The 26,323-nt window shown below is 37.3% G+C and overlaps 3 protein-coding genes across 3 annotated transcripts; all 3 read left to right on the top strand.

The window, feature by feature from the left end:
- Positions 1–8,788: 8,788 nt before the first annotated feature.
- On the top strand, positions 8,789–11,004 carry LOC114178750 (uncharacterized). Its single transcript, XM_085670096.1, has 2 exons — positions 8,789–9,473; positions 9,530–11,004. The coding sequence occupies exons 1-2, from the start codon at positions 8,789–8,791 to the stop codon at positions 11,002–11,004; spliced, it is 2,160 nt and encodes a 719-aa protein (XP_085526222.1).
- A 682-nt stretch (positions 11,005–11,686) lies between these two features.
- Positions 11,687–12,596, top strand: LOC146888420 (uncharacterized). The gene is made up of 2 exons (XM_085670095.1): positions 11,687–12,067; positions 12,162–12,596. The coding sequence occupies exons 1-2, from the start codon at positions 11,687–11,689 to the stop codon at positions 12,594–12,596; spliced, it is 816 nt and encodes a 271-aa protein (XP_085526221.1).
- Positions 12,597–24,457: 11,861 nt separating this feature from the next.
- On the top strand, positions 24,458–26,122 carry LOC114174348 (UDP-glycosyltransferase 89A2-like). Its single transcript, XM_028059185.2, has one exon. It carries the CDS (start codon positions 24,574–24,576, stop codon positions 25,957–25,959), a length of 1,386 nt encoding a protein of 461 aa, XP_027914986.2. The 5' UTR covers positions 24,458–24,573; the 3' UTR covers positions 25,960–26,122.
- Positions 26,123–26,323: the final 201 nt, after the last annotated feature.

Genomic DNA, 26,323 nt, shown 5'->3' with positions numbered 1-26,323 from the left:
CGGCCTTTTCGAGTACTTTATATTTTGTCATTTTCGTGGGTTGAGTTATTTATAACTAATTCAATATATTGTTAATACTTGAAGTTTCACACTCAGAATTTTGAGAATATAAATTGCATAATATATATATATACACTAGCGAACACACATGCGTTTGTGTATCCGATTTTTTAATTTTTATAAAATTAATAATATTTATTTTTAAAATATATATAATAAATTTTAAAATAGTTGTTAAATAAAATAATTGTTTGAAAAGCTTTTTAGAGGTCAAAATAAAAAAGATTTAAAAAAAACGGTTACAGAAAAAATAATTATAAAATAATTAATTTTTAAAATAGTAATTAAGGATAAAATTGAAAAATGAAAAGTGGACACAAAAAGAGGAATCCCCTTTATATATTGTTATGGATATTGAATTATTAAATAATTGTTTTATGTCAATAGGTTTTCAAATTATCATTATTATTTATTTGAATGAATTATGTTATATAATCTATGCAGGTTTAGTTCTTAAATCAATTTATTGTTAATTAATCCAGTTGACTTGTTCTATATTAAAACAAATTAAAAACATATATAACTAACATATTTTGATTTATTTATACTTTAAATTTAATTTATATTATTATTAAATAATTTATGTAAATAAAAAAATTAAATACATTTTTTGTCTCTCTCCTGGTGAAAATTAAAATTCGTTACTCTTCAAAGCTTTGAATCAATTGAATCTCATATTTGAAAATTTGTTGTGTGAATTTAAATTTTTTAACTATATATTGTTAACTTTATTTGATGTTTCAAATATATTTCTAAACTAATATGAAATATAAATATTTCGAACCGTATAAAAAACTCAAATATGCTAATTTGAATCTTGAAAACATGTTTAAAATATTAGATAAACTTTAGATTAAAAACTAAATTCACACATTTTTTAAATTGAAAAATTAAATTAAATCAAAATTTCAAATAGAAACTAATTTCAATTTTTACTTAAAATTAAAAAATTAAAAACATATTTAACTCAAATAAAAATAATTTTAAAATAATACTAATCAAAATATATATATATATATATATATATATATATATATATATATATATATATATATATATATATATATATATATATATATATATATATATTACTTTGCAAATAAATACAAACTAAGTATTGATAGCGCACTCCTCAGATGTTAAGTTTTCCTCCATCCAGGACAAAGGTTTGAATCTAGCCCATTCCTTTCACTTGTTCTTTACCTTCTTTTAAAACAAAAACAAAAACTAATATTATTAGAGACCTTTAGGCGCGTTTAGAATTGAATTAATAAAATAATCGACAAGTAAATCCACATATTCTTGAATGGAATTGAATACTTTTTTTTTCCCAAAACTGAGTGGTTGAGTTCAAATTATATTTTGACACTTATTTATTATTTTGTTATTGAGAAGAAATATGTTATGGTGAATTAATATTATGATGAAGTAATTTATTGAGTTCAAGTAAAAAAATAATATTGTGATGAATTAATATAGGGGGACTCGATATTTATGCCTTAAATTTCTCACAATATTGTACGCATGTGTATGTGTGTAGATGACTTATTAAACTTATTCTTAAACTTATTAGAAGTAGTTCATGTAAGGCTAGATGGTATGACTATAATAGCCATTGTTTTGACAATTAAATAAATGTACAGATGGGGTTATCTAGAGCTAGGTTGTTTGTTATATAAGAAATTAATAGAAAATAGTATAAATTTGGGTTAAGCTAACCGAAATCATTTCCTACAAATTTAGTCAAAAATTTCAACTAAAATAATTTATTAAAAAAATGTTAGAAACATAAAACAATAACATGGAGGATTTTAAAAATAGTAAATGATATAATGAAATAAAATAAATATAAAAGACATGTCGATTATCTAGTTCTTCTATAGTTAAATTCTTTATTATGTATCATATGATTAACTAAATAAGCATCAAATAATTTTTTTAGACTCTAAATTGCTCCACCATCTTCAGATCAAACAAAAGTCCTACTCTTTCCTTTTATTTTAGTAGTTAAGTAAACAATTATGTAAGTTTGAATTGACCATCCCAACATTAATTAATTCGTTTTAGTTTCTCACTCATTCCATCATAAGTGAAATTCTAATCACACTTCACTCATTTTAACGTCTATGAATGAAATATTATTTATACCTCACATGTCCCAATGTCTACACGTGAAGTGCTCAACAAAAGGTTATCAGAAAATTGATAAAAAATTTGAACAAAAGACATAAGATTGATTTATAAACAAATGTATTTTTAGATATTTGAAAAGAACTACTAATGTTGGTCTTTACTACAATAACAAATAAAGTTTTTCTTTGCAAGGATATTGTGATGCAATTTGCGTGGGGGGCAAAATAAAAAGAAAGAGCACTAGAAAAGGATGTCTCTTTATTGGAGGGAACATAATCTCATGATGGAGAAAAAGCAAGGAAGAATACCACTATCAAATGCAAAATCATAATACATTTTAGCTCCCAATTGCAGCTCACAAATCATATGGATTAAAAATCTATTGGAAGACAACAACGTCCATGAGAGTAACATCCCTATCCTTTGTGATAATAGTGTTGTAATCAATTTAACAAAGAACCCCATTTTACATTTTAAGACAAAGCATATTTAAATTAAACATTGTTTTATGAGATTTTATGTAAAGAGATTTGTTAAAAGATGCATTTAATGTAACAAAGTTGCCTCTTTCTTGTTATGAGTCTCCTTTGAATACAAGAGGATTACCTGTTCTAGCAACATTTAATGTGCTTATGATAGTTTTTAGGATGAAACTATATTTAGTTTATTATGGATTTTGAGTAATTATTAAGTTGTAATCACATTTCAATTTTAATTACTTTTAGGTTATTATGGTGATTTTGAGAATGAAATGTTTTAATGATATATATTTGAGTACTTTGGTAAAAGTTTGTCATGTCTTTTGTCACAACTAAAGTATTTGAAGGAAATTTATAAATAAATATTGTTGACACAAAAATATAAACACCTCAAATGGTGATATACATTGTCATGTAGAGGAGTTTTTAATTACTAACAAATTATTGTATTTAAGATATTAGAAATAACACAAGCAAAATAAAATAGTAAACCCTAAAAATAAATAATATAAATAAGAGGGGTTTAAATCTTCTACGATATGATCTCCAAAATGAGAAGGCTATTAATCCCACAAAATAACTTGAAAAGAATGGAGGTTTTAAATCCATGCAATAAAATAGTTACAAATAAAGGATATTTCAAGTCTATTAAATAATAGTCATCCATAGGAGAGGTTAAACCCTCCACACACAAAAATCTCCATAGTATACTTGGAGAGCTGTTGCGAGTATACTTGCGGAAGTTTAAAAAGTCCCCACAAATTAATTTGCATAGGATAGAAACTCTCACAAATTGAAATAAAAAACTTTGTAGAATAATTTTTGTTGTTGTAGTGAAATATGTTTAGAAAGGTATAATTGATTTTAAATTTACACCAATAAATAATCAAATTGTTGATATATTTACAAAACCTCTCATAGAAGACATATGAAAACCTTACTAGACATAACTCTTGTAAATAAATGATTAATTCACACTAAGCATGGCACATATCCACTAAGAGTAAACATTAGACACTATTGTGCACATTAAACATACACATGCTTGATTGATTGACGCAATATAATATATTTGTGAATGCAAAATTATTTTTAAAATTACAATATATAATATTTTAAGATATTAATTTTTAATATATTTTTTAGTATTATATATATTTTACCGTAATTTGAAAAAAACTTCTTGATTTAAAAATTCTCTTAAAATATTATTGTATAAAATCTTCTTATAATTTCAAAAGTTTTTATTAAAACTAGTTGAAGACACCAAACCTCTCCTGGTGTGTGTTCATCTTGAGAGGAAGAGCTGAAGTCGCGATATATTTAATGACTTCCAATTGTTTTCAAACACCAGTAGTGGAAGCGCAGGGTCATGATCATGACTTCAAATTTTGCGTGTGTGTTCATCTTAAAAGGAAGAGCTGAAGTCGTGACCTGGTTAACGACTTACAATTGTTTTTTGATAGTATTTTGAGGTTGTGAAAGGAATAGTTGATGAGATAGAGAAAATTGTGGAGATAGTAGAATGTGGAAGTTGTAGTTGGAAGGAGTATGTAGTTGTATTAGTGAGTGGTGTGTTAGATGTGGTCTTAGTTCTTGTCATACATCAAATGATTAGGTACAAAGGTATTTATAGACCTATAGACTATTCTAGAAAGTACTAACCACAACTTGTGTGGAATATTCTAGATTTTTGCCTATGTAGAATGTTCTTAATATTTTCTTCCTATCTTAGACTTTTCTACTTTGTTCTAGAACTTTCATTACATTTCAATACTTTTATCTTAAGATTTTCTAAATTCTTCTAGAATTTGCATTACACTTTAATATTTTCGAACACCATGAGTGGAAATGTAGGGTCATGGTCATGACTTCCAATTTTGGTTCTCATGACTTCTATTTTTGAATTATTCCTCTCAAAGCGACCGTAATAGAAATGGGAGAGGGTGAGAGAAAGAGTTTTTGAGCTTCTCCGATAGATTTTGCATGAAATCGTATTCATCAAGAGGTGTTGCAGGCTTCTTGTAGAGTATACCCTTGTGGATATAGTGCATAGACAACGTCACAATATCCCAAGGTGTTAAATTGCATATTTAGTTGGAGACATGTTGGAAGGGTGGGACTCCACAGCATATTCTGAAATTCGTTGGCCAGAGTACCCATACACACTGCCAATATTTGTGTTGCAGAGTGCTTAAAGATTAGCTGTTTGTCGCCTTTTAAATAAAGAAAACCGTATTTATACATACAACCGTTTCTCTTATTAAAAACAAAAATTTATAATTACAAAAAATTAAAACTATTTAATAATTGTAAAATTTAAGTGGAAATTTAAAATTACATTGTCTTTTTAATATAAATATTAAATAAATAAATAATACTAATTAATTAATTTACAATAAATGTACCTAAGGGTCGAAATAAGTGTAGAGTAAACATTCGCTTAATCCGCATTTTGATCTTGGAAGTTTTGTTAGGATTCGAACTTATGAAGTTTTATAAGTCATATTAAAATATGAAATATTAGGGGTTTTATAATTACAATGTCAAATGTTATGAGTGTTGGAAATTTGTAGGGATTATGAAAATATAAGAGATATGTTACAACATAAATTTGTTATTTTATGTTATTCATATGAGTGAGTTAAAAGATTCTCCTTAGTTATCATCAGATCAGTTAAATTAAGCTAAGGGTATGTTCTTCATCTTTCGTTGCATCTTATACAATGGTCAATCGATAACCACATGTGAACGAATTGAAAATAATTGTCACATAACTTTACATGGTCTTTTCTGATAATAAAGTCACAAAATTATTGATCCGAGAATTTTCCCTTTCCAAATGTGGATTTAAGCGGGATGCAAAAGTAAGCAAATGTTTACTGTACAATATTACTATTATTAGAAAGCAAGGTTGATCCCCACTTCTCCTTTGCTTAGGCACGTCGAAAAATTAAGTTAAAATTGGAAATTGTGACTCTGATGTACAACTTCAACTTTCCTTGTATTCAAAACTCATTATACTAATGCACGAGTTTTAATTTGAAAAAAAATTAAAAAATAAATTGGGAAGTCATAGTACTATGGTACACTTGGCTTCTTCCTCCTTTACTATATCTTCATCAAAGTCATGCATCATGGAGACTATTGTGCTTGCTGGACAGTGTCTTTCATCATCTTCATGAGGTGCGAGCAAGGAACAGAGAAACAAGAGGGAGAAAGTGTAAGACCCGTGGAAATTAATTAATTAAATAATTAATTAATTAATAAATGTGGGAGGGGGAAACTTTAATGACATTAAACGTAATTGTAATGACGTGGAAAAGTACTAGCTCAAATGGTTGAGAGTACTTTAATGATGTGAGAGGATTTGGGATCGAGTCCTAGGTATGCCATTTGTGTGTTATTTGATTTAATATTATTTTGATAATATATATATAGAGAGAGAGAGAGAGAATTTTTTGTTTGAGTATTTTACTTTCACGACCCAATAGATGATATTAAGCAATAGGGCCAGGTCGGTAAATCTCGTCAATATGATTGTGATCTAATATCCCTTGATACTAAATATTTACAAGATATTTAGTATATCTGGTAAGGTGTCACATTATGATTATTGTTATTATTTGTTCAAGGTAAGTTGTTATTTTACTATTTTATCACACGAGTCCAAGGCCCAACAAGGTACCATAAATACACCTAGTATCCTCCAAGAAATACTCACTCTAATTCATACTCTCATATATACTCATACTCACTCTTATACGAGATCTTTACTCTCTTACTGACTTAAGCGTTAAAGAGTATTTTGCAGGTGGATCTTCCCTTGTGTCTCAACCCTTGGAAGCACCTTATCAAGGTTTGTCAAAGTCATCCCAATCTTGCCACTTGTGTGAAGGCTCACCTCAAGATCTCGGTAAGAACATTTGGCACCTACTATGGGACCGATAAAATTTTGCACTAACCTCATATGTTATGGCATTACTGGGAGCCAAACTTAGTTCTCGCACGAGATGGAATCAAACCCAATGACAATTCTACAAGGTCAAATCCAAAATCTGATTAAAGACATCCCCATACCTAGTCATTGTGGGGATGAGTATTATGGCATGTATGGGGATGGGGACTAGACGGATATGTACATCCCCATACCTAGTCATTGTGGGGATTTCTAATCAAAATGGGGATTCAGGCAATACCCACGGGACAGGTTTAGTTGCCATCCCTATTTACTATCTTTTTTTTTTTAAATTTTTGAAAATAATTTCTATTCACCTAGACAAAATTCGATGTTGACAATCATATTTAAATCAGTAAAGATGAGGTTGGCTATCAAGATTGGTCATCAATCTCGAAGCTCCACTCAGAAAGAAAAATGAAGCACTAAAGTTGTTCGTAGATAAGGTCAAGCAAATAAAAGACAAGCATGGACAGGTAAATCCATAATAGAGCAAGACATGATAAGCAACTTTACAACAATGGAGAATGAAAATGATGTGTACCTGGAATGGAAGAGTAGAAGAACGAAGGCAAGATAGGAAAATGTTGGAGAAAAGAAAGAGGAAGTTGAAGGCACAAGTAATATCAAAAGAATAAATGATTCTAGGAAGCAAAAGCAGTTTAAAGGTGATTTTGTGAAATTGCGTTGTGAAAAGACTTTGAAGAATCTCATCCGTTAGAAACCTACAAAGTACCTAGATTTCAGGTGTGTGGCAAAAGTAGGTGAAATGTAATGATAGGGCATGGGAAAATACAAATGACAGTTTTAAAAGAAAGCAACCTTCTCGTTCCAAGGAAATGGAAGCTCAAAGGTTGGAGGATTATGTACTATCTAGGTCGATTTATGACAATGAGCCGATTTAATGTTGAAGACCAGAAGAGTTGAAAAGGAAAATGGATCAGGAAGGCAGCTTTCCTATGGGTTGAGCTATAAAGGAAGAGTATAATGGATCAAGAAGGCATATCTATGATGGATCGAGCTATGAAAAAAAGAGTGTAATGGATTAGTAAAGCATATCAACATCATCTTGGAGCTAACCAATTTAAAGCGGATCAACGTTGGAGTTGATCAACTTAAGGATAGATACATGGGCAAGGTCTAATTATTTTTATGATATTTAGTTATTATTGTAACCTGATATCCATTAATTACTATAAGTTGATATTTGGTAGTGTATTGGGATAATTAGCTCGGACATCTAGCTCGGACTCCGACCTAGTTTCGTTATGCTCTGAGATAAAGCTAGCTCGGACACCGACCTAGCTCCGCCATGTACTAAGGTGGGACGAGCTCGGGTCCCGAACTAACTTTGAGTACAAAAGCTAGCTCGGATCAGGGTACCCGTTATTAGGCCCAACGGGCCCACTATATAGCGATTTCCTAAATTATAGGAAGTAGAGGCAATTGAGGCAGTTTCCCGAAACCTAGGCCCGAATCCAGAGGCTATCGAAATGCACAGGTGGTTACTTGGCTGGTTCCCTGAATAAACGCCATAAAGATAGGCAGTTCCTTATCAATCGGGATCGGAGGTTATTGGAAGGGATATAAAGAGACAGAAAGGGATAACTAAGGAGGGATGAGGTGAAGAGAAAGAGAGAGAGTGTTGAGTACTAGAAACTGGTCTGGTAGCTGATTGTATCTGAATTTGCATACCGGAACATTGGCACCCACCGTGGGGCCCGGTAAAACTCGAAACCGGTACCACAAAACAACAGTAAAATAAAAGCAGGAAACAATGGCGATCACGGCAACGGAAAGCAACAACAATGATCGGGTTGCTTTAGAACAGATCATGCGGCAAATTGATACCTTAAGACAAGAGAACGAAATCGTCCGAAAAGAATCAGAAGAAGCTAGGCAAAGATTGGAGGAGTCTATGCGTCAACAAGAACAACTGCGAAAAAGTAACGACGAATTGCGGACTTGGATGAGAAACCGTAGCCATTTCCAAGACACCAACCTTCCTGGGAGAGGAACGGTCGAGCAGGACGATAACCATCCATTGGCTAGGGCAATCGTAGAAGAGATCATCCCGCCCCATTTCATCATCCCAAAAATGACACCCTTCACTGGTGAAGGCGACCCAGAAGCGCACCTAAAGGCCTTCTGAGCGTAAATGCTAATATCAGGAGGAAGCGACGCGGTGCGGTGCAAGATGTTCGTAGGCACTCTATCGAGCACAGCGTTAAAATGGTTTAGCAAAATTCCCCACACCACCATCACTTCTTTTAACGTCTTTGCTCGCCTATTTATGGAAAGATTCGTAGTAAACCGCCCCAAGAAACTACAAATAGCAGACATGTTCGATATCAAGCAACGTCAGGAGGAGACTTTGAAGCAATTTCTTAACAGGTTTTGTGATGTCAGCATGGGACTCACAAATCCTAGCGAGGAGATGCTAGTTGGAGCATTCGTGAAAGGATTGCGAGCTCATTCCTTTAGCGAGTCTCTCATTCGGACACCCGCGATGACGCTTGCTGAAATCAGGAGCAGAGCAACCATCTATATCGAAACAGAAAAAGCCATGCAAAGGAAGAGGACAGAAGAGAGACGACCTCAGTCCGAGCACAAAGGTAGGGACATCCGACGTCAAGTTATGGAGACCTCCTCCCCGTACAAAAAAGCTAGCCGCAAATTCACTCCCTACAGTCCGCGTCACCTTTCAGATAAAAGGGCCTTCAAATCTTCGTGTCCTCCTTTTTCTGAATCCAAAACTCGAATCTTACAAGATGAGGGGATCAAGAAATACTTGCATTTTCCTATGGAAACCGGACGACTCCTCGGAAAAAAACCTCAGCCTGGTGTGAATTTCACAAGACCCACGGTCACGATACTGAGGACTGTTTTCCTCTTATAGGGCAACTGGCAAATTTAGCTCGAAGGGGCCTCGTGGACAAATATATCAAAAATGATGATACAAAGACGAAACCCGCCAGACAATTCTCCGACGATGTTGCCGGACCTCATGAAATTCCCATACTCGGAGATTTCAACACTATAGTAGGTGGATTCGCAGGAGGGGGTCCGACCAAGTCAGCAAGGAAGCGATATGCGCGGAGTGTCATGTCGGCAACTGTTTTAGAACTTTCAACGCCCACACCCAATATCACTTTTTCAACAGAGGACGCCAAAGATATTGTACCTCATGAGGACGATCCTGTGGTTCTCTCAATAATTATGATGGGTCGAAATGTGCATCGTGTGTTGATCGACCAAGGCAGCTCGGCGGACGTCATGTTCTATGACGCGTTCGTTGGCCTTCAGATTCCCAGAGACCAGCTTCTGCCTTTCGATGGGGTCCTCGTCGGCTTTTCAGGCGAACAGGTAGAGGTTCGGGGGTACGTCAACCTGAGGACCACATTTTCTGACGAGCACGCAGCAAAGACCATAGTAGTCAAATATATTATGGTCAATGCCCCCTCATCTTATAACGTGTTGCTCGGGAGGCCATCCCTCAACAAACTCGGCGCGGTCGTCTCTACTACACATTTGAAGATGAAATTTCCGGCTGAGGGAAAGGTAGTCACGTTGAAAGTCGACCAAGAAATGGCACGAAAGTGTTACGAAAAAAGCTTACGAACTCGACGAGATACCTACAACCTGACTCAGATCCCAAGCTTAATAGATCGGTCAGATTCCGAGCTCGATCCACGACCACCAACTGATCAAGGACCGCAACCCATTGGTGAACTCAAAGAGTTAGAAATACTCCCTGGGAAGAAAATAAGAATCGGAGCCGACCTCGACCAGGCCACGGAAACGGCGATACGACGAGTCTTGCAAGCAAATATGTCCATGTTCGCATGGTCAGCCCGAGATATGCCTGGGATTGATCCAGACATACTTTGTCATCGTTTGAACATCAACCCACAGGTAAAACCGCGAGTTCAAAGGCGTAGGAGACTCAACGACGAGAAGGAGAAGGCCGCGACGGAAGAAATAAAAAAATTGGTGGAAGCCGGACACATTAAAGAAATACAGTACCCGGAATGGCTCGCCAATGTGGTCATGGTTAAGAAAGCAAATGGAAAGTGGAGGATGTGTGTCGACTACACCGACCTCAACCTGGCATGTCCCAAAGACTCCTACCCTTTGCCGAATATAGATATTATGGTAGATCGCGTCTCGGGCTGCAGTCTGCTGAGCTTCATGGATGCGTACTCAGGGTACAACCAAATCCGCATGCATCCGGCGGACGAAGACAAGACTGCCTTCATGGGAGTAAAGGCCAATTTTTGCTATAAAGTGATGCCCTTTGGTCTAAAGAATGCCGGGGCCACTTATCAGAGAATGATGGATAGGATCTCCAACCTCTACTTGGTCGAAGTGTAGAATCTTACGTAGACGACATGGTGGTCACTTCCACAAGAAACGATGCTCACGCCCCTGACATACAAGAACTTTTCGACACCATCAACAAGTATCAATTGAAGCTAAACCCAGAAAAATGTGTATTTGGGGTTAAGGCAGGAAAATTCCTAGGCTTTATGTTGACAGAACGAGGTATCAAAGCCAACCCAGATAAATGTCAAGCAATCATCAACATGAAGAGTCCGAGCTGTATGAAAGAGGTTCAGAAATTAACAGGAAGGATGGCCGCCCTGTCTAGGTTCCTCGCCCGGAGCGGGGATAGAGGCCACCCCTATTTTCAGTGCCTAAAGAAGAACGAAAAGTTCCAGTGGACATTAGAGTGTGAAAATTCTTTCCTCCAACTCAAAGAGTATCTAAGCCAACCGCCAGTGCTCAGTTGACCACAGAAAGCGCATCCTTTGCAACTATACATTACAGTGACCGAACATGCCATAAGTTCCGTGTTAGTACAAGACCGAGAAAGCAATACCCGGTCTATTTTGTTAGCCGATTGCTACATGGCGCAGAAAAACGATACCCAACCCTCGAAAAGGCGGCCCTAGCTGTCGTCATTTCTGCCAGGAAACTTAGACATTACTTCCAGAGTTTCAGCGTTCAAATCAAAACCGATCTTCCCGTAAAGCAAATTCTCAAACGACCAGATATGACGGGACGTATGGTGAAATGGGCCATAGAATTAGCAGAGTACGACATAACCTACGAGCAGCGAGGACCGATCAAAGCTCAAGCGTTGGTTGATTTCCTGGCTGAACTCACTTTGCCTACATCACCAAGCTCGGGCGAAGCTCCCGACAACTCAGCCACGCCCGAGTGGATCCTATCCGTCGACGGCGCATCGAATCAAAAGGAAAGCGGAGCAGGAGTCGTTCTCGAGGGACCGGGTGGAATCCTAATTGAGCAATCCCTAAGGTTCTCGTTCAAAGCCAGTAATAACCAAGCCGAATACGAAGCTCTGATTGCAGGCATGCTGTTAGCCAAGGGGATCAGAGCGAAGAGATTGTCAGCCTGCAGTGACTCTCTACTAGTCAAGGGGTCAATTCAACGAAGAATTCTCAGCGAAGGATCCCCAATTAGCAAAATACTTGGAATACGTGAAGTTGTTAGCAAAAACTTTCCAGGTTTTTCATCTTGATCACGTTCCTCGACAAGACAATAGCAGAGCAGACCTTTTGTCCAAACTTGCTAGTTTCACCAAACCTGGCCAACACAGGTCGGTGATCAAGGAAACACTCGCTTCGCCCAGAGTAGATTCATCTAGCAAAACCAGAATAATGAGTCTAAATAGGGCCTCTCTATCTGAGTCATGGATAAATCCTATCAGATGCTACATAGCTGATGGGACCCTGCCTGTTAACTCGGACGAAGCGCAACGCGTGAAGAGAAGCTCATCTCGTTACACCCTTGTAGACGACCACCTCTTTCGTTTAGGGTTCTCAAGACTAATACTAACGTGTGTAGAGAACGCAGAAGCTCGAAGAATCATGTCTGAGCTACACGAAGGAATCTGCGGCAGCCATATTGGAGGACGAGCCCTGCTGTTGAGAATCCTTTGAGCCGGTTACTTTTGGCCCACTATGAGGAAGGACTGCATAGAACATGTCAAGCATTGCGATCCTTGTCAAAGACAAAGCGACATCCGCCGAGCTCCCCCGGAAATATTGCATTCCATACACGCTCCTTGGCCTTTCCATACATGGGGGATAGACATCCTTGGACCTTTCCCTCTAGCGAAACGCCAGTTAAAATACCTCATCGTAGCAGTAGAATATCTAACGAAATCGATAGAGGCAGAACCGGTAGCCACCATCGCTGCATCTAAAGTGGAAAAATTTATATGGAAGAACCTCGTATGCCGATTTGGTGTACCTCGTCGTCTCATATCCGACAATGGAACTCAATTCTCCAGCTCTCAAGTGCGACGCACATGCCAGAAATTGGGGATAACCCAACGTTTTTCTTCCATAGAGCATCCACAGACTAATGGACAAGCGGAAGCAGCTAACAAGGTAATACTCAAAGCTCTCAAGAGAAGGGTTTTGGCTAGTAAATCATCCTGGCCCGAGGAGATTCCCAGAATTCTATGGGCCTACCATACAACACCACAGTCGACCACCCATGAAACCCTGTTCAGCCTGGTATATGGAACGGACGCACTATTGCCAATCGAGATCGGAAATCCAACAGAAGGCAGGAGAGAACTAACGTCGGAATCAAATGAACAAGGAGTACGAGCGAACTTGGACACCTTGGAAGAAGTCCGAGAACTAGCAAGGATTACTGGAGAAGCTACGAAACAACGTGTAGAGCGGAGATATCGAACCAAGGTAATTCCTCGGGACTTCAAAGTGAACGATCTAGTCCTAAGAAGAGCACATCTGACCGAGGTCGAGCACAAATTGTCACCTAAGTGGATCGGACCTTTTCGAGTGAAAGAAGTCCTACATGGGGAAGCATACAGAGTAGAAACACTGGATGGCGCTACCATTCCTAGGACATGGAACGCCTCAAATCTGCGTTTTTATTTCAGTTAGCAGTTCTTTAAACTATTTACTTTTCGACTTGTAATTCTCCCTTCAAATAAAACCCCACACTCTTTTTCCCTACCTAATTGGAGGGTTTTTTAATGAGGTGGGCATCAAAACTTTATATACTTTATACAAAACTTCTCTTTTTTCAGATTTTCGCGTACTTGGTCCGACCTAGCTACGAGCTAGACATAAAAAATCTCAGCATGCTGAGGGCTAACTCGGTCTGACCTAGCTACGAGCTAGACATAAAATCTCAGCACGCTGAGGGCTAACTCGGTCCGACCTAGTTACGAGCTAGACATAAAACCTCAGCATGCTGAGGGCTAACTCGGTCTGACCTAGCTACGAGCTAGACATAAAACCTCAGCACGCTGAGGGCTAACTCGGTCCGACCTAGTTACGAGCTAGACATAAAACCTCAACACACTAAGGGCTAACTCGGTCCGACCTAGCTACGAGCTAGACATAAAACCTCAGCACGCTGAGGGCTAACTCGGTCCGACCTAGTTACGAGCTAGACATAAAACCTCAGCACGCTGAGGGCTAACTCGGTCCGACCTAACTACGAGCTAGACATAAAACCTCAGCACGCTGAGGGCTAACTCGGTCCGACCTAGTTACGAGCTAGACATAAAACCTCAGCACGCTGAGGGTTAACTCGGTCCGACCTAGCTACGAGCTAGACATAAAAATTCAACACGCTGAGGGCTTACTACCAAATCCGACTTGAGTACAACTTAAGTTTAAACACAATGATTCGCGTGATCCAATCATAAGAAAAGTTTAGTTGAGACATAGCACAAAAGTCATCTTCTTTAGGCGAGTATTACACTGAAGTTCTTCTAACATAAGCAAAAAAACAAGCTAATCGAAAATATACATCATTCGTAAAGTACCCTACAACTAAAACCCTCAGAAAATCTAACTAAGCTCAATCAATTGACCATCTACTATCTCTTTAGTGATGTCAGCTGCAGATATGTCAATGTCAGGATGAAGGATTTTCACTTGGTCTAGGGCAAGCTGGAAGCCTTCCTTCAAAGTCGAGCATAATTGATCAGCGAGTTCTTCTTTCTCGCCCTCCAACGCTTGGCACCGAGCAGACAGACTCTCAGCCTTTGGTTTCAACTCCTCCATTTCTGCTTTCAAAACAGTCAGCTCAGCCTCTTTGTCTTCAAGAGTTTTCTTCAACTTCGCAAAGTCCACCAAATCAACTCGGAGTTGCTCGATTTCCTTATTGGCAGCGATCAAATCAGATACGGCTTTCGACTCTTTCCGCTCAGATGCCTCGAGACGATTCACAAGAAACAATGAAGAGGCCTCAACTTGATGGATACCACGAAGAAGTCCTTCTTGGACCGAGGAAAGCTGACGACCTGAAAGCAATTTATCATCAGTCGGAAAATAATTGTTAGCTCGACCATATGCCAAGTGAGCAAACTTCTCATCCCAGAAACTCTTTTTAAAGATTAAAGCACTAAGCGGGATGTTATCAGTGGAATCTGAAGCCTCCGAGATCAGGGGATCGTTCCTCTTTCTTTTTAACTTGGGGTCACTTTGTGTGGTTTCTGGCTCGCTCTCTAGAACTACAGCTTTGGAGGAGGAATCCTTCGTCCTCGAGCTCGCCCCGACCTTGTTCGACTCTTGCTGTTTGATCCTACGAAGCAATTCCCTCTGTGATAGAGCCATCTGGCGTTCTGATAAAGTCAGACAAAGTAAACATCAGTATTAAGCATAAGAGATAATTTGGAACTTAGAGTATAGAGGGCATGGTTGGGCAAATACCGATGAACAACTTTAAGTCTACTTTGCGATACTCGAGGTCTAGTATTTTATGAATATCAAAGACGACCTCTAAACCCTCCAATCTAGCACAGCTCTCCCTTTCAGTCAGTGTTAGCTCCTCCATCTGGCGAGCACCTTGTGGAGTGGGGAGCCTAGTCCAGTACAAGGGAAATCCCTCCAGTAAGGTAGTGTTATGCTCAGGAGCGAGAATTTTCAGGAAAGCACCCTTACCACCCTTATACGAGGATTGAAACAGGGTGAGGAGACCTCGACCACTGACGCTATTCAGAGAAGTCCAAAACTGTTTAGGGCAGCTCTGTTTTAACTCGAAAAAATAAAGAAACATAGGAGTAATGGGGACGATATCTAAACCAGCACAGAGAATCTGAAAAGCTCGGACAAAAGCCCAGCTGTTCGGGTGAAGTTGGGCAGGAGCGACATTTAACATGGTCAGCAAATCCTTCTCAAAATCACTAAAGGGTAATCGGAACCCAAGCCTCTCGAAAAGGGTAGCGTAAACAAAGGTGAACCTTTAGATAGGTGGAAGGGTGCCATCTCTACACACAGGCTCATCCAGATCACAAGTCCCTACAACCACATCTTTCTCGTCATCTTTACACAGTGCTTGCCTATCCCTAAAAGCCTTAATCCTCTTTGCCGTACACAAACTAGTACATTCCCTCTTTAAACTCAAAGAAGCCCAGGGGTATTGCGAATCATAGGAAGTCATCTCAAACCCTAAAAAAATCCTAAAACACTTTCGCCCAGAAAACAAACGCAAGGAGAAAGCAGAAGGCCAAATCTGAAACAGGAGAAACAGGCCAAACTGAAACAAGCAGGACAACGAAAACGAATTTGGGGGAAGCAAAATCAACTACGTTTTCTCTGGGTGAAGGCTATGAAAAGAAAACCCTGGCGAAATCACTAAGGAAGATAGAGGACTGGAGATGTAGATGTAAAGCGGCTTGCAAGATTTTTTTCGCTTATCAAACGCAATACCAGAATAGCCAAAGATAAAGACAATGCAAACTACGCTGATGAAGAAAAAGAAAAGGGGAAATGGAAGGAGTACCTGGAAGAAGACTGACAATGCGCGCAAAGACTGGTTAGAAAAGCAAAATCCCGCTGGAAGAACACACACGAAAGTGAATATGTTAGAAGGTAAAGGGTCTAAAAACAGTTACCTTTTAAATTCAAGGAGAGCCACAAGATTTAAAGCCCCGCCCGGTCGATGATTGACACGTGTAGCGGTTAGGTACAGGATAATAAATGCTGTCAGGATGTCTAATCAAAGTACAGGGTGCGACCCTTAGCCTAGCAAGCTCGACGAAGGGTCGGAGGGCTGTGTACTGGGATAATTAGCTCGGACATCTAGCCCGGACTCCGACCTAGTTTCGTTATGCTCTGAGATAAAGCTAGCTCGGACACCGACCTAGCTCCGCCATGTACTAAGGTGGGACGAGCTCGGATCCCGAACTAACTTTGAGTACAAAAGCTAGCTCGGATCAGGGTACCCTTTATTAGGCCCAACGGGCCCACTATATAGCGATTTCCTAAATTATAGGAAGCAGAGGCAGTTGAGGCAGTTTCCCGAAACCTAGGCCCGAATCCAGAGGCTATCGAAATGCACAGGTGGTTACTTGGCTGGTTCCCTGAATAAACGCCATAAAGATAGGCAGTTCCTTATCAATCGAGATTGGAGGTTATTGGAAGGGATATAAAGAGACAGAAAGGGATAACTAAGGGGGGATGAGGTGAAGAGAAAGAGAGAGAGTGTTGAGTACTAGAAACTGGTCTGGTAGCTGATTGTATCTGAATTTGCATACCGGTAGTTATTAATTCTTGGGGTAATTATTATTTCTTAGTGGTTATTATCTTAGAAGATATTATGAAAAGATGATTTGATATGTTAGTTCCAAAGTAATTTGACTTTAAATAAAATACTAACTTCCACGATAACAAAATTTTGAGCCAAGTGTGTCATTTAGTGAATCTCGAAAAATTATTTATCATTTATTTTCGGTTTAAGGCCTACATATTCTTATATATAGAATTAAGAAAATAAAAATATACAAATAATTTAAATAATTAATATATACAACTTAATACATTTGAATAATTATTGTCTATGCTCCCAACACAACCAGTCCTTCTCGTTCCTTTATTTTTCTCCTTATCTTTTACAACCCAGTTTCTATTTCTTTAAAATTCACATACCCAATTACTGCTTTTTCTTCCTCTGCGTGGGATGGCTTGCACAGTGGGATGAGAATCGAATCTATCAAAAAAAATATAGAGAGAACACGTCTTGCAGAATGCAAAACTAAGCCTTTATTTGATGGCCAAATTGTAATTTCTTATACAAGGTGAGGTGACTTTCTTTTGTTAGCCCTTTTCAGAATCCTACAAAACACGTCTTTGTATTTGTCTCCAAATTAGTGAATCCAAATAGGTGACTCCCTAGCGTAAAAGATATTGGGAAGGGGATTTCTCTTGTGCCAAATTGTGGACTTTTTATAAAAAAATATTTAGTGAAAAAAAAATTAGATCAAACTTTTTATAGGTGTATGTGTCCCTAAAGATAGTTTTGATACTTGCTTTATAAGACCATCTATGTCTTTGGACAAGTTCGTCTCTTTAGTAGAATCAATCATATGATTCAATTTTCTAGAAACTTCTTCTAGAAGAGCTATTATAGTGTTATTTTGTCCTATAATGACTGTGTGTACAGGGTCTACTTCTGAAGTAGGTTTTTTATAACCTACAGGAGGAGAGTTTGTAATTTTTTCAACAACAGTTAGAGCTGATTTGTAGTCGGGGCCTAAGAATGGTTGTATGTTATCCATTAAAGAAAATTTTAAACAGGAAAACAAGAAAGCAGTGTAGTGGCAGCAAAACAATAGTAAGTAGGCAAAGCGGAAAAGCAGTAGTAGGAGATAAGAGGCAGGAATCTACGAAATACACTGTAGAGTAATACTTATAAAAGAATATAAATAATCATAAGGCTCAAAAACTCTTTTTTTTTTTTAATTATAGACAAGAAAATATATATGTAAAGAGTGTCGCAATATGCAAAGTATTCCTTAACCCTCAGAGGCAGATCAAATGGGACTTATGGCTCTGTTGGCTCTTCTGGCCATAACCTGCCCGATCTACAAAGGGTATCCTAGCGAATACAAGCCACTTCAATCACATAAATATTCAAAAGGTATCCAAGGATTTCTCGCTCTGATACCAGGAAAAATAAGCCAGAAAAATAGAGAATCCTGGAAAAACGATGAGGTAACTCCCATGTTAAATAACCTCTCAATAAGAATACAACATATTATGAAAATAATGGAAGACACTTGTACACATATTGCAATACAAAAACAATTAAAAAATTCTGATTCTGGAATTTGTAAACAAATATACACTCCACAACAATACAATCAAAATAAAAAATATATGCCCAGAAGAAAACCTAGACATAGCCAACTTTATAGTTATAAGTCTCAATCGACTGTACAAAGACCAACCAATTCTAGAAAAACTTATACTATAAGATCCTCAAATTCTAGGAAACCAACTCTAAATCCTAACAGACACGTTAGAAAATTTAGAGAAAATAAAAATTACAAACTGGACAACTGGACATTTCTCAAGAGATTGTCCAAACATAGCAAATCTTTATACAAAAGAAGTAGAGCTTATCAAATCTTGTCATATGAATCTTCTTCCTATCGACGAAGATGTATCTACTGATTCTGAAATATTATCAGTAGTTAGTATAACAGAATTCAATGATGAAATTAATTTAGAAAAACAACCCAAAAATTATGACTTAATAAATGATTTCACAAATAATGAATTTATCCAAATTTACCCTAAAGAATATGATTTCGAATTAAATGACAAATATAATGAATTAGGCGAAATATTAGATGATTCTGGATATTATCTAATGAATATAACTGAAACAAATATATGTCCTCATACATTACAATACTTTTCAGGACCAACATCCATTCCCTGCCAATATTGTGATAGATATTTTCATAAATCACAAAGGGCTCATTGTCCGTTATGCTACAAAAATTTTTGTATAAAATGTATTACAACACATCTAAAAATACAAGAAATACCAATTTTTTTAGAACAAAAAGAAAACACAAAAGATAAAAACATAATTGATACTAGGACTTCAATTTTAGAAACCAGAATAAATAACCTTGAAGAAAAAATTCTTCGTCTAGAACAAATAATCCAAGATTCTGGAACAAGCACCATCTCAAAAAACATACAAAATAACATGATGGGAACCACAGAATGTATCCCATTAGTTTGCAATGAAAAACAACTAATATCTGTTAAAGTGTTAGTAAAATTAAATTTTCCAAAACAAAACAAAAACCCTGCTAAGGAAGAAATCACACAGGCCCTCTTAGACACAGGATGTTCTGAGACAGTCGTCTGCAAAACAAAAGTACCTTCATATATGATTACTAAAAGTAAACATATACAAAAAACAAGAACTATGTCTGGAATAGTAATGATAAACGATGAAGAAATAAACAATATTTCTCTTCAATTTAGTATAAATTGTGACCTATTTGGCCAAAAAATACATCTTAAAACCATGCGTGTAGAAAATTTAGTCCCTTCAAAACAAAGCATGATTATTGGTTTAGATTTTATTTTAGGCCATAATAGAACTATCACTATAAACAAGGATTATGTCATTATTAGTGATAAAACACAAATGTCACCCATAATTAGTGGAGACAGCTATACAAAACCATCCTCTGATGAATGTTCATGTACAAACACTAAATCCTCAGAAAAATATGACTGTATGAAAGAAGATTTAGAATCCATAGATTACTGTCCAGATGACACTATGGACTCTTTTTCATCCATAAAAATATCTAAAACAATCACTTTTGATAATATCCAACAGATTTTGGATAGGTTAAATAAAACTAGCATAATAGGAGAAGATCCCACTAAATTTTGGGATCGTGATCCTATTACTTGTAAATTAAACATAATTAACCCTGATTTAATTATAAAGACTAAAGATATACAGTTCAATAATTGGGAGCAGGAAGAATGTCGAATGCATATTGACCACCTTCTAAAATTAAAAGTAATAGCTTCAAGTGAAAGTCCTCACAGGAGTCCTGCTTTCATAGTAAATAAATCTTCTGAACAAAAAAGAGGTAAATCTAGAATGGTTTACAATTATAAACGTTTAAACGATAATACAATTGAAGATGGATATACAATTCCATCTAAAGAAATTCTTATAAATCGTATTCAAAATGCAAAATGGTTTTCAAAATTTGATCTCAAAAGTGGATTCCATCAAGTAAAAATGGAACCAGAATCTATAAAATGGATAGCCTTCTCCTGTTCTGAAGGATTATACGAATGGCATGTAATGCCTTTTGGTCTTAAAAATGCTCCTGCAATTTTTCAAAGAAAAATGGATAACATTTTCAATGACTTAAAAACTTTTACATGTGTCTATATAGACGATATACTAGTTTTTTTCAAAACAAAAGAAGATCATTATCCCCACCTAAAACAAGTATTATACAAACTTGAAAAATATGGCTTAATTATATCAAAAGGAAAAATGGAAATTTGTAAAAATTTCATAGAATTCCTTGGAACAGAAATAGGTAATGGAACCATAAAACTCCAACCTCACATTTCTAAGAAAATTCAAGACTTTCCTGATAAAATGGAAGACATAAAAACCCTAAGATCTTTTTTAGGACTTTTAAATTATGCCAGGAGTTTTATCCCAGATTTGGGAAAATACACTGCCCCTTTATACAATAAAACTTCTCTAAAAGGAGAAAGAAAGTTTAATTCTGAAGATATAAAATTGGTTCAAAACATAAAACAAAAGGTAAATAAATTACCTACCCTACAATTACCATTAGATTCAGATTATTTAGTACTTGAATGTGATGGATGTGAATTAGGATGGGGAGCTATCCTAAAAAGGAAGAAAAATAAATACCTGTCAAAAGATAATGAACAAATATGCAGATATGCTTCTGGAAAATATATTGTGAAACCACAAGTTTATCAGACCAGTACTGATTATGAGGTCAATGCAATTATACACGCCTTAGAAGCATTTAAATTATTTTTGATAAATAAACCGGAAATAACCATTAGAACTGATTGTGAAGCAATCGTTTCCTATGGGAAAAACCAAATAAATAATGACAAAAAACCTCACAGACGATGGTTACTTTTTAGAGACTACATAAATTCCGGAAAAATTATAAATTTTGAACATATTAAAGGATCTGACAATATGTTTGCTGATATATATCCTTTCCAGGTACATCATACAAAAGTAAGACTCAAAGAGTTTTCTATACAATCATATACATGAATATGTTACACATTGAAGATCCTGAAATCCCTCCTGGATTCCAGGTCAGGGTCAGAATACAACCATTACAGCCAAGAGGGATTAGTCCTAATTCTGCCATCGAAATATCTAAACAAATAAAAAGGTTTAAAAGAAAGTTAGCCAAATTAAGGCAAAGAAGAAATGAACTATTCCCACACAATCCTTTCCAATATGCTTTTACACTTGCCTCGTACAAGGGCAACATCATGGTTTTAGAACAACACCTACAAAGGCTTAAACATTTTATTGCTTAACCCGTGTGCTTCTATATTGCAGGTACAAATATTCCAAAATGGAATTTATACAAAACACAAAGAAAGGGCCTTCAGGTCCTAAACCAGTCAAGTCCCCCTTTGTGGTGGAACAATACACAAAGTATGGCAAACAAGAATTGCCAATACTCATAAATACCTACCATTATCCTGGTAGAGACAATACAAATGTCAAATTAAATGTTTTAATTGACAACATATGGAATATTCCAAAATACACAGTTCAAAATGAACACCAAGTCACTAAGGTGAAACAAAGCATCATTAGCGCACTATACAATTTCTGCAATGTAGATAACAAAGGAGTTCTGTTAACTTCACCAGCCTCCCCTTCTGGGAAAGGATTTACACATTATGCCCTAATTACAGGGTCAAACAAAGGAGTTTACTTCCTTCAAAGACCTCTCTGAGGCAAAACAAGACCAATTTTGGTCTACTTACAAAGGCTTTAATTCTTTAGAAGAAGTCCAAATGGCTTTAAAGCTGGAAATCATTGATGAAGAAAAAATAAAAACAGGGTTGACATTTGAACCAAGAACCCAAACACATACCTATGTTGCCTCTTGTAGCCTCTCACCACAAATGAACCCAAACATTTTCCTTGCAAAATTCAAAGTCATACAAGAATTCTTGTTTGAAGTTCATGCAGAAACACAAAATTACAATGGATTATTTGTAAAACCCTAGACTTATTTTGACACAAAAACACCATGCCAAGAGTCTTCAGACTATTGCAAAACAGTAACCACAAAATGCACATGCCAAATAAAATTCATTTTTAGAAAGGCTCAAATTGATTTAAAAACTTTTAAAAATCAATTATATAGGGACATAGTCATATGTCCTTCACTATTATTAGAGGCAGGATGTCTCCAAACACTTCTTATCTCACCTACCGAAAAGTTCAACTCTCTAACCCAGGAGATAAACTCGGTAGTAAATGAAATACAGGCAGAATATATGACTAATATCTGTTTACAAATCACCTCATCCCCAAAAAGCGCCACAACCCCTGATAGTGTGGCAACACATGTCATAAAACTATTCACAGAATCAAACCCAGAGGCCCATGTCCATCTAGAACACGGTCCCTTGAAAGGTTTATCACTCAACAAAGAAAAGTTATACCAGTACCAACTTTGGAAAGCTTACGTTGAAGGGTCAAATTGAAATTTCTCCAGAAAGGATAATACCGAATATATCCTTTTAAAAGAAACCATAAATACCAAAATATACTGGAAAAAGTTTATAGGAAATAAATTTCATCCTTTCCCTATAGAAGCCAGTCCAATACTGGTTAAAAGATTCGAAAAAGAAAGGATATATAGAGAAATTTATGAAGAAACAGGAAGCCACGGACAAGGAACTCCTGGATCTTCTTTCCCTTCTGACAATGAAGACTCAGACCAAATACTTGAGGAAGATTCCGAAGACATGATTTCTACGGTAGTCTCCAAAAGAGGACAGTAAAGTGTTCTTACCTGTGACACAGTAATTTTACTCATAACTGGGTAATAGACTGAAGGGTAAAAACACACAGCGTCCAAATACAGACCAACAGCGTCCAAATACAGACCACTTCACTATGACTTAGACTCTAGGTAACCGGTCACTTAAAAACCGGTTCAATAAGTTACAGGTTTCCAAGTTTTTCTATAAAAGAGTCTTTAAGTCCCTTATGCTGGGCAAGAGCTCTGAACCTCTCTCTCTTAACCCTTCTCTCTACCTCTGCCTTCTCTCTACCTATGTCCCGCTTGTCTCTCCTCACCTTTCCTCTCTTGTATACTTGCAATCATAAATAAACGAGGAATTTCAGATCTCTCTCCCCTCCCTCTGGCCTTTCCTCTCTTGTATACTTGCAATCATAAATAAACGAGGAATTTCAGATCTCTCTCCCCTCCCTCTGGCCTTTCCTCTCTTGTATACTTGCAATCATAAATAAACGAGGAATTTCAGATCTCTCTCCCCTCCCTCTGGAATCTAAGTAAGTTTCTATGGAGTAGTTTCTTTTTAGGCATCTACAGATGCCTTGAGTAATATTAAAAGATGAGTAATATTAAAAGATGCAGTAATCATTTAAAGGCTTAAAAACATTTTATGTACAAAATTTTATCTTTCTGAGAGAATATCTAACCGGCACTGCCAGATTTATATTCTCATAATATTATATTTTTTCCTTATTTTTCCTCATTTTTCTGGCTTATTTTTTCTGGTATCAGAGCATCTTAAAGATAAAATATTCTCAAATAACTTATCTTAAAGATAAAATATTCCTCATGTCCGGCTATTATAACTTAAAGATAAAATATTCTCAAATAATATATTATTTAAATTTTGATTAATAACTAATTTATAAGAATTTTGAAGAGAAAATATTTTATGACACGAAATAAATGTTGTGGTTGAAGAGACATGAGTCAACGTCAAGAAGTGATAGAGGCTTTTCGTCAAAAAGCTTATCCCCATAACTCTTCTTCTCAACAAAGCTTCTACTTTCTTACTGGTTCCACTCTTCAAATCTAACACAATGTCCAAACTTCACATCCTGGTATTCCCATACCCAGCGCAGGGTCACATTCTTGCACTCCTGGATCTCACTCACCACCTGGCCCTAGCAGGCATAACAATCACCATCATTATCACTCCCAAAAACCTTCCCATTCTCAACCCTCTCTTATCCTCCCATCCAAACACCATCCAAACCCTCGTCCTCCCATTCCCGCCGCACCCCAAAATCCCCGCCGCTGCAGAAAACGTTCGTGAGGTCGGCAACACCGGAAACTACCCCTTCATCAATGCCCTCTCCAAACTCCAACCCCAAATAATCCACTGGTTCACCACCCACCCTAACCCCCCTGCAGCCCTCATCTCCGATTTCTTCCTCGGCTGGACTCACCAACTCGCCGCGCAACTCACCATCCCCAGGATCGCGTTTTACTCCGTCGCTGCCTTCTTCAACAACGTCTTCACGCGCTGCTGGCACAATTCAAACTTACTGACTGATAATAACGATATTCACTTTCACGGAATTCCCGGAACGCCGTCGTTTAAGCGGGACCACCTTCCTTCAGTGTTCCTCCGCTACAGGGAATCAGACCCGGACTCGGAGTTCGTAAAGGAGAGTTTTCTTTCCAACGATGCTGCCTGGGCCTGCGTCTTCAACACGTTCCGCACGCTGGAGGCTCCTTATTTGGATCACATCAGGGCCGAGCTCGGCCATTCGAGGGTCTACGCGGTTGGGCCGTTGGGCACTAACCGGTCCGAAAACTCAACCACGGGATCCGAGGTTCTAAGTTGGCTCGACGCGTTCGAGGAAGAGGGTTCGGTGTTGTACGTGTGTTTCGGGAGTCAGAAGTTGTTAAAGAAGAAACAAATAGAGGCGTTAGCGATGGGGTTGGAGAAATCCCAAACGCGATTCGTTTGGGTTGCGCCGACGCCAAACAAGGAACAAATGGAGCAGGGGTACGGGTTGGTTCCGGATGGATTTGTCGATCGGGTTTCGGGTCGAGGAATGGTGGTTACGGGTTGGGCCCCACAGGTGGCGATACTAAGGCACCCGGTTGTGGGGGGATTTGTGAGCCACTGCGGGTGGAACTCGGTATCGGAGGCGATGGTGAGTGGGGTTGTGATTATAGGGTGGCCGATGGAGGCTGATCAATTTTTGAACGCGAGACTGTTGGTGGAGGAAACAGGGGTGGCGGTTCGAGTGTGTGAGGGGGCGGATTCTGTGCCCGATCCAAATGAGTTGAGTCGGGTTGTGAAGAGGGTTATGAGTGGGGAGAGTCCCGAAAAGCGAAGAGCGAAGTTAATGGGAGAGGAAAGTGTTAGGGCTGTGAGTGAAGGTGGGGATTCTTCCATGCAAGTGGATCAGCTCATTGAAGCGCTGCTGCAGCTTGGAGATAAACAAGGATGATGGAAACAAATTGTTAACTTATGTTTTGAAGAATAATATTTGAATCGGTCTAAATTAGTCTTGATTTGTTTCCTACTGATATTTAGGAACAATTCGTTTTGTTTTTCAGTTGTATTTTATCCGTTCTGTAGGCTTAAGAAATGTGAATTGTTTGTTTTTGTTATTCTTGTAAGGCTAATGGTAGTCTTGAATAAAACTGTGGGATAACATTTATTAGTAAGAAATGGTAAGATATAACGTGCAGAACGCCGAGGCTTTGAGAAGAAGTATGAGGTATTAAGCATGAATGAGGAAGTATTTTACGCTGACTGACACCTAAGTACTATCAATATGGTGTGTTTGATTGAAGAATTAAAAAAATTGG

Source organism: Vigna unguiculata, chromosome 2 (assembly GCF_037176805.1).
Source record: "Vigna unguiculata cultivar grain cowpea cultivar isolate G323 ecotype 2 chromosome 2, ASM3717680v1, whole genome shotgun sequence".
Taxonomy (NCBI): Eukaryota; Viridiplantae; Streptophyta; class Magnoliopsida; order Fabales; family Fabaceae; genus Vigna; species Vigna unguiculata.
This window is presented reverse-complemented; position numbering and strand designations above follow the sequence as displayed.

Coding starts and splice junctions, on each gene's coding strand:
- LOC114178750 (XM_085670096.1), top strand. CDS start 8,789: ATGCTAATATCAGGAGGAAGCGACGCGGTGCGGTGCAAGATGTTCGTA. Junction 9,474..9,529: donor CGGAAAAAAACCTCAGCCTG/GTGTGAATTTCA, acceptor TTCCTCTTATAG/GGCAACTGGCAAATTTAGCT.
- LOC146888420 (XM_085670095.1), top strand. CDS start 11,687: ATGACGGGACGTATGGTGAAATGGGCCATAGAATTAGCAGAGTACGAC. Junction 12,068..12,161: donor CCTGCAGTGACTCTCTACTA/GTCAAGGGGTCA, acceptor AAAACTTTCCAG/GTTTTTCATCTTGATCACGT.
- LOC114174348 (XM_028059185.2), top strand. CDS start 24,574: ATGTCCAAACTTCACATCCTGGTATTCCCATACCCAGCGCAGGGTCAC.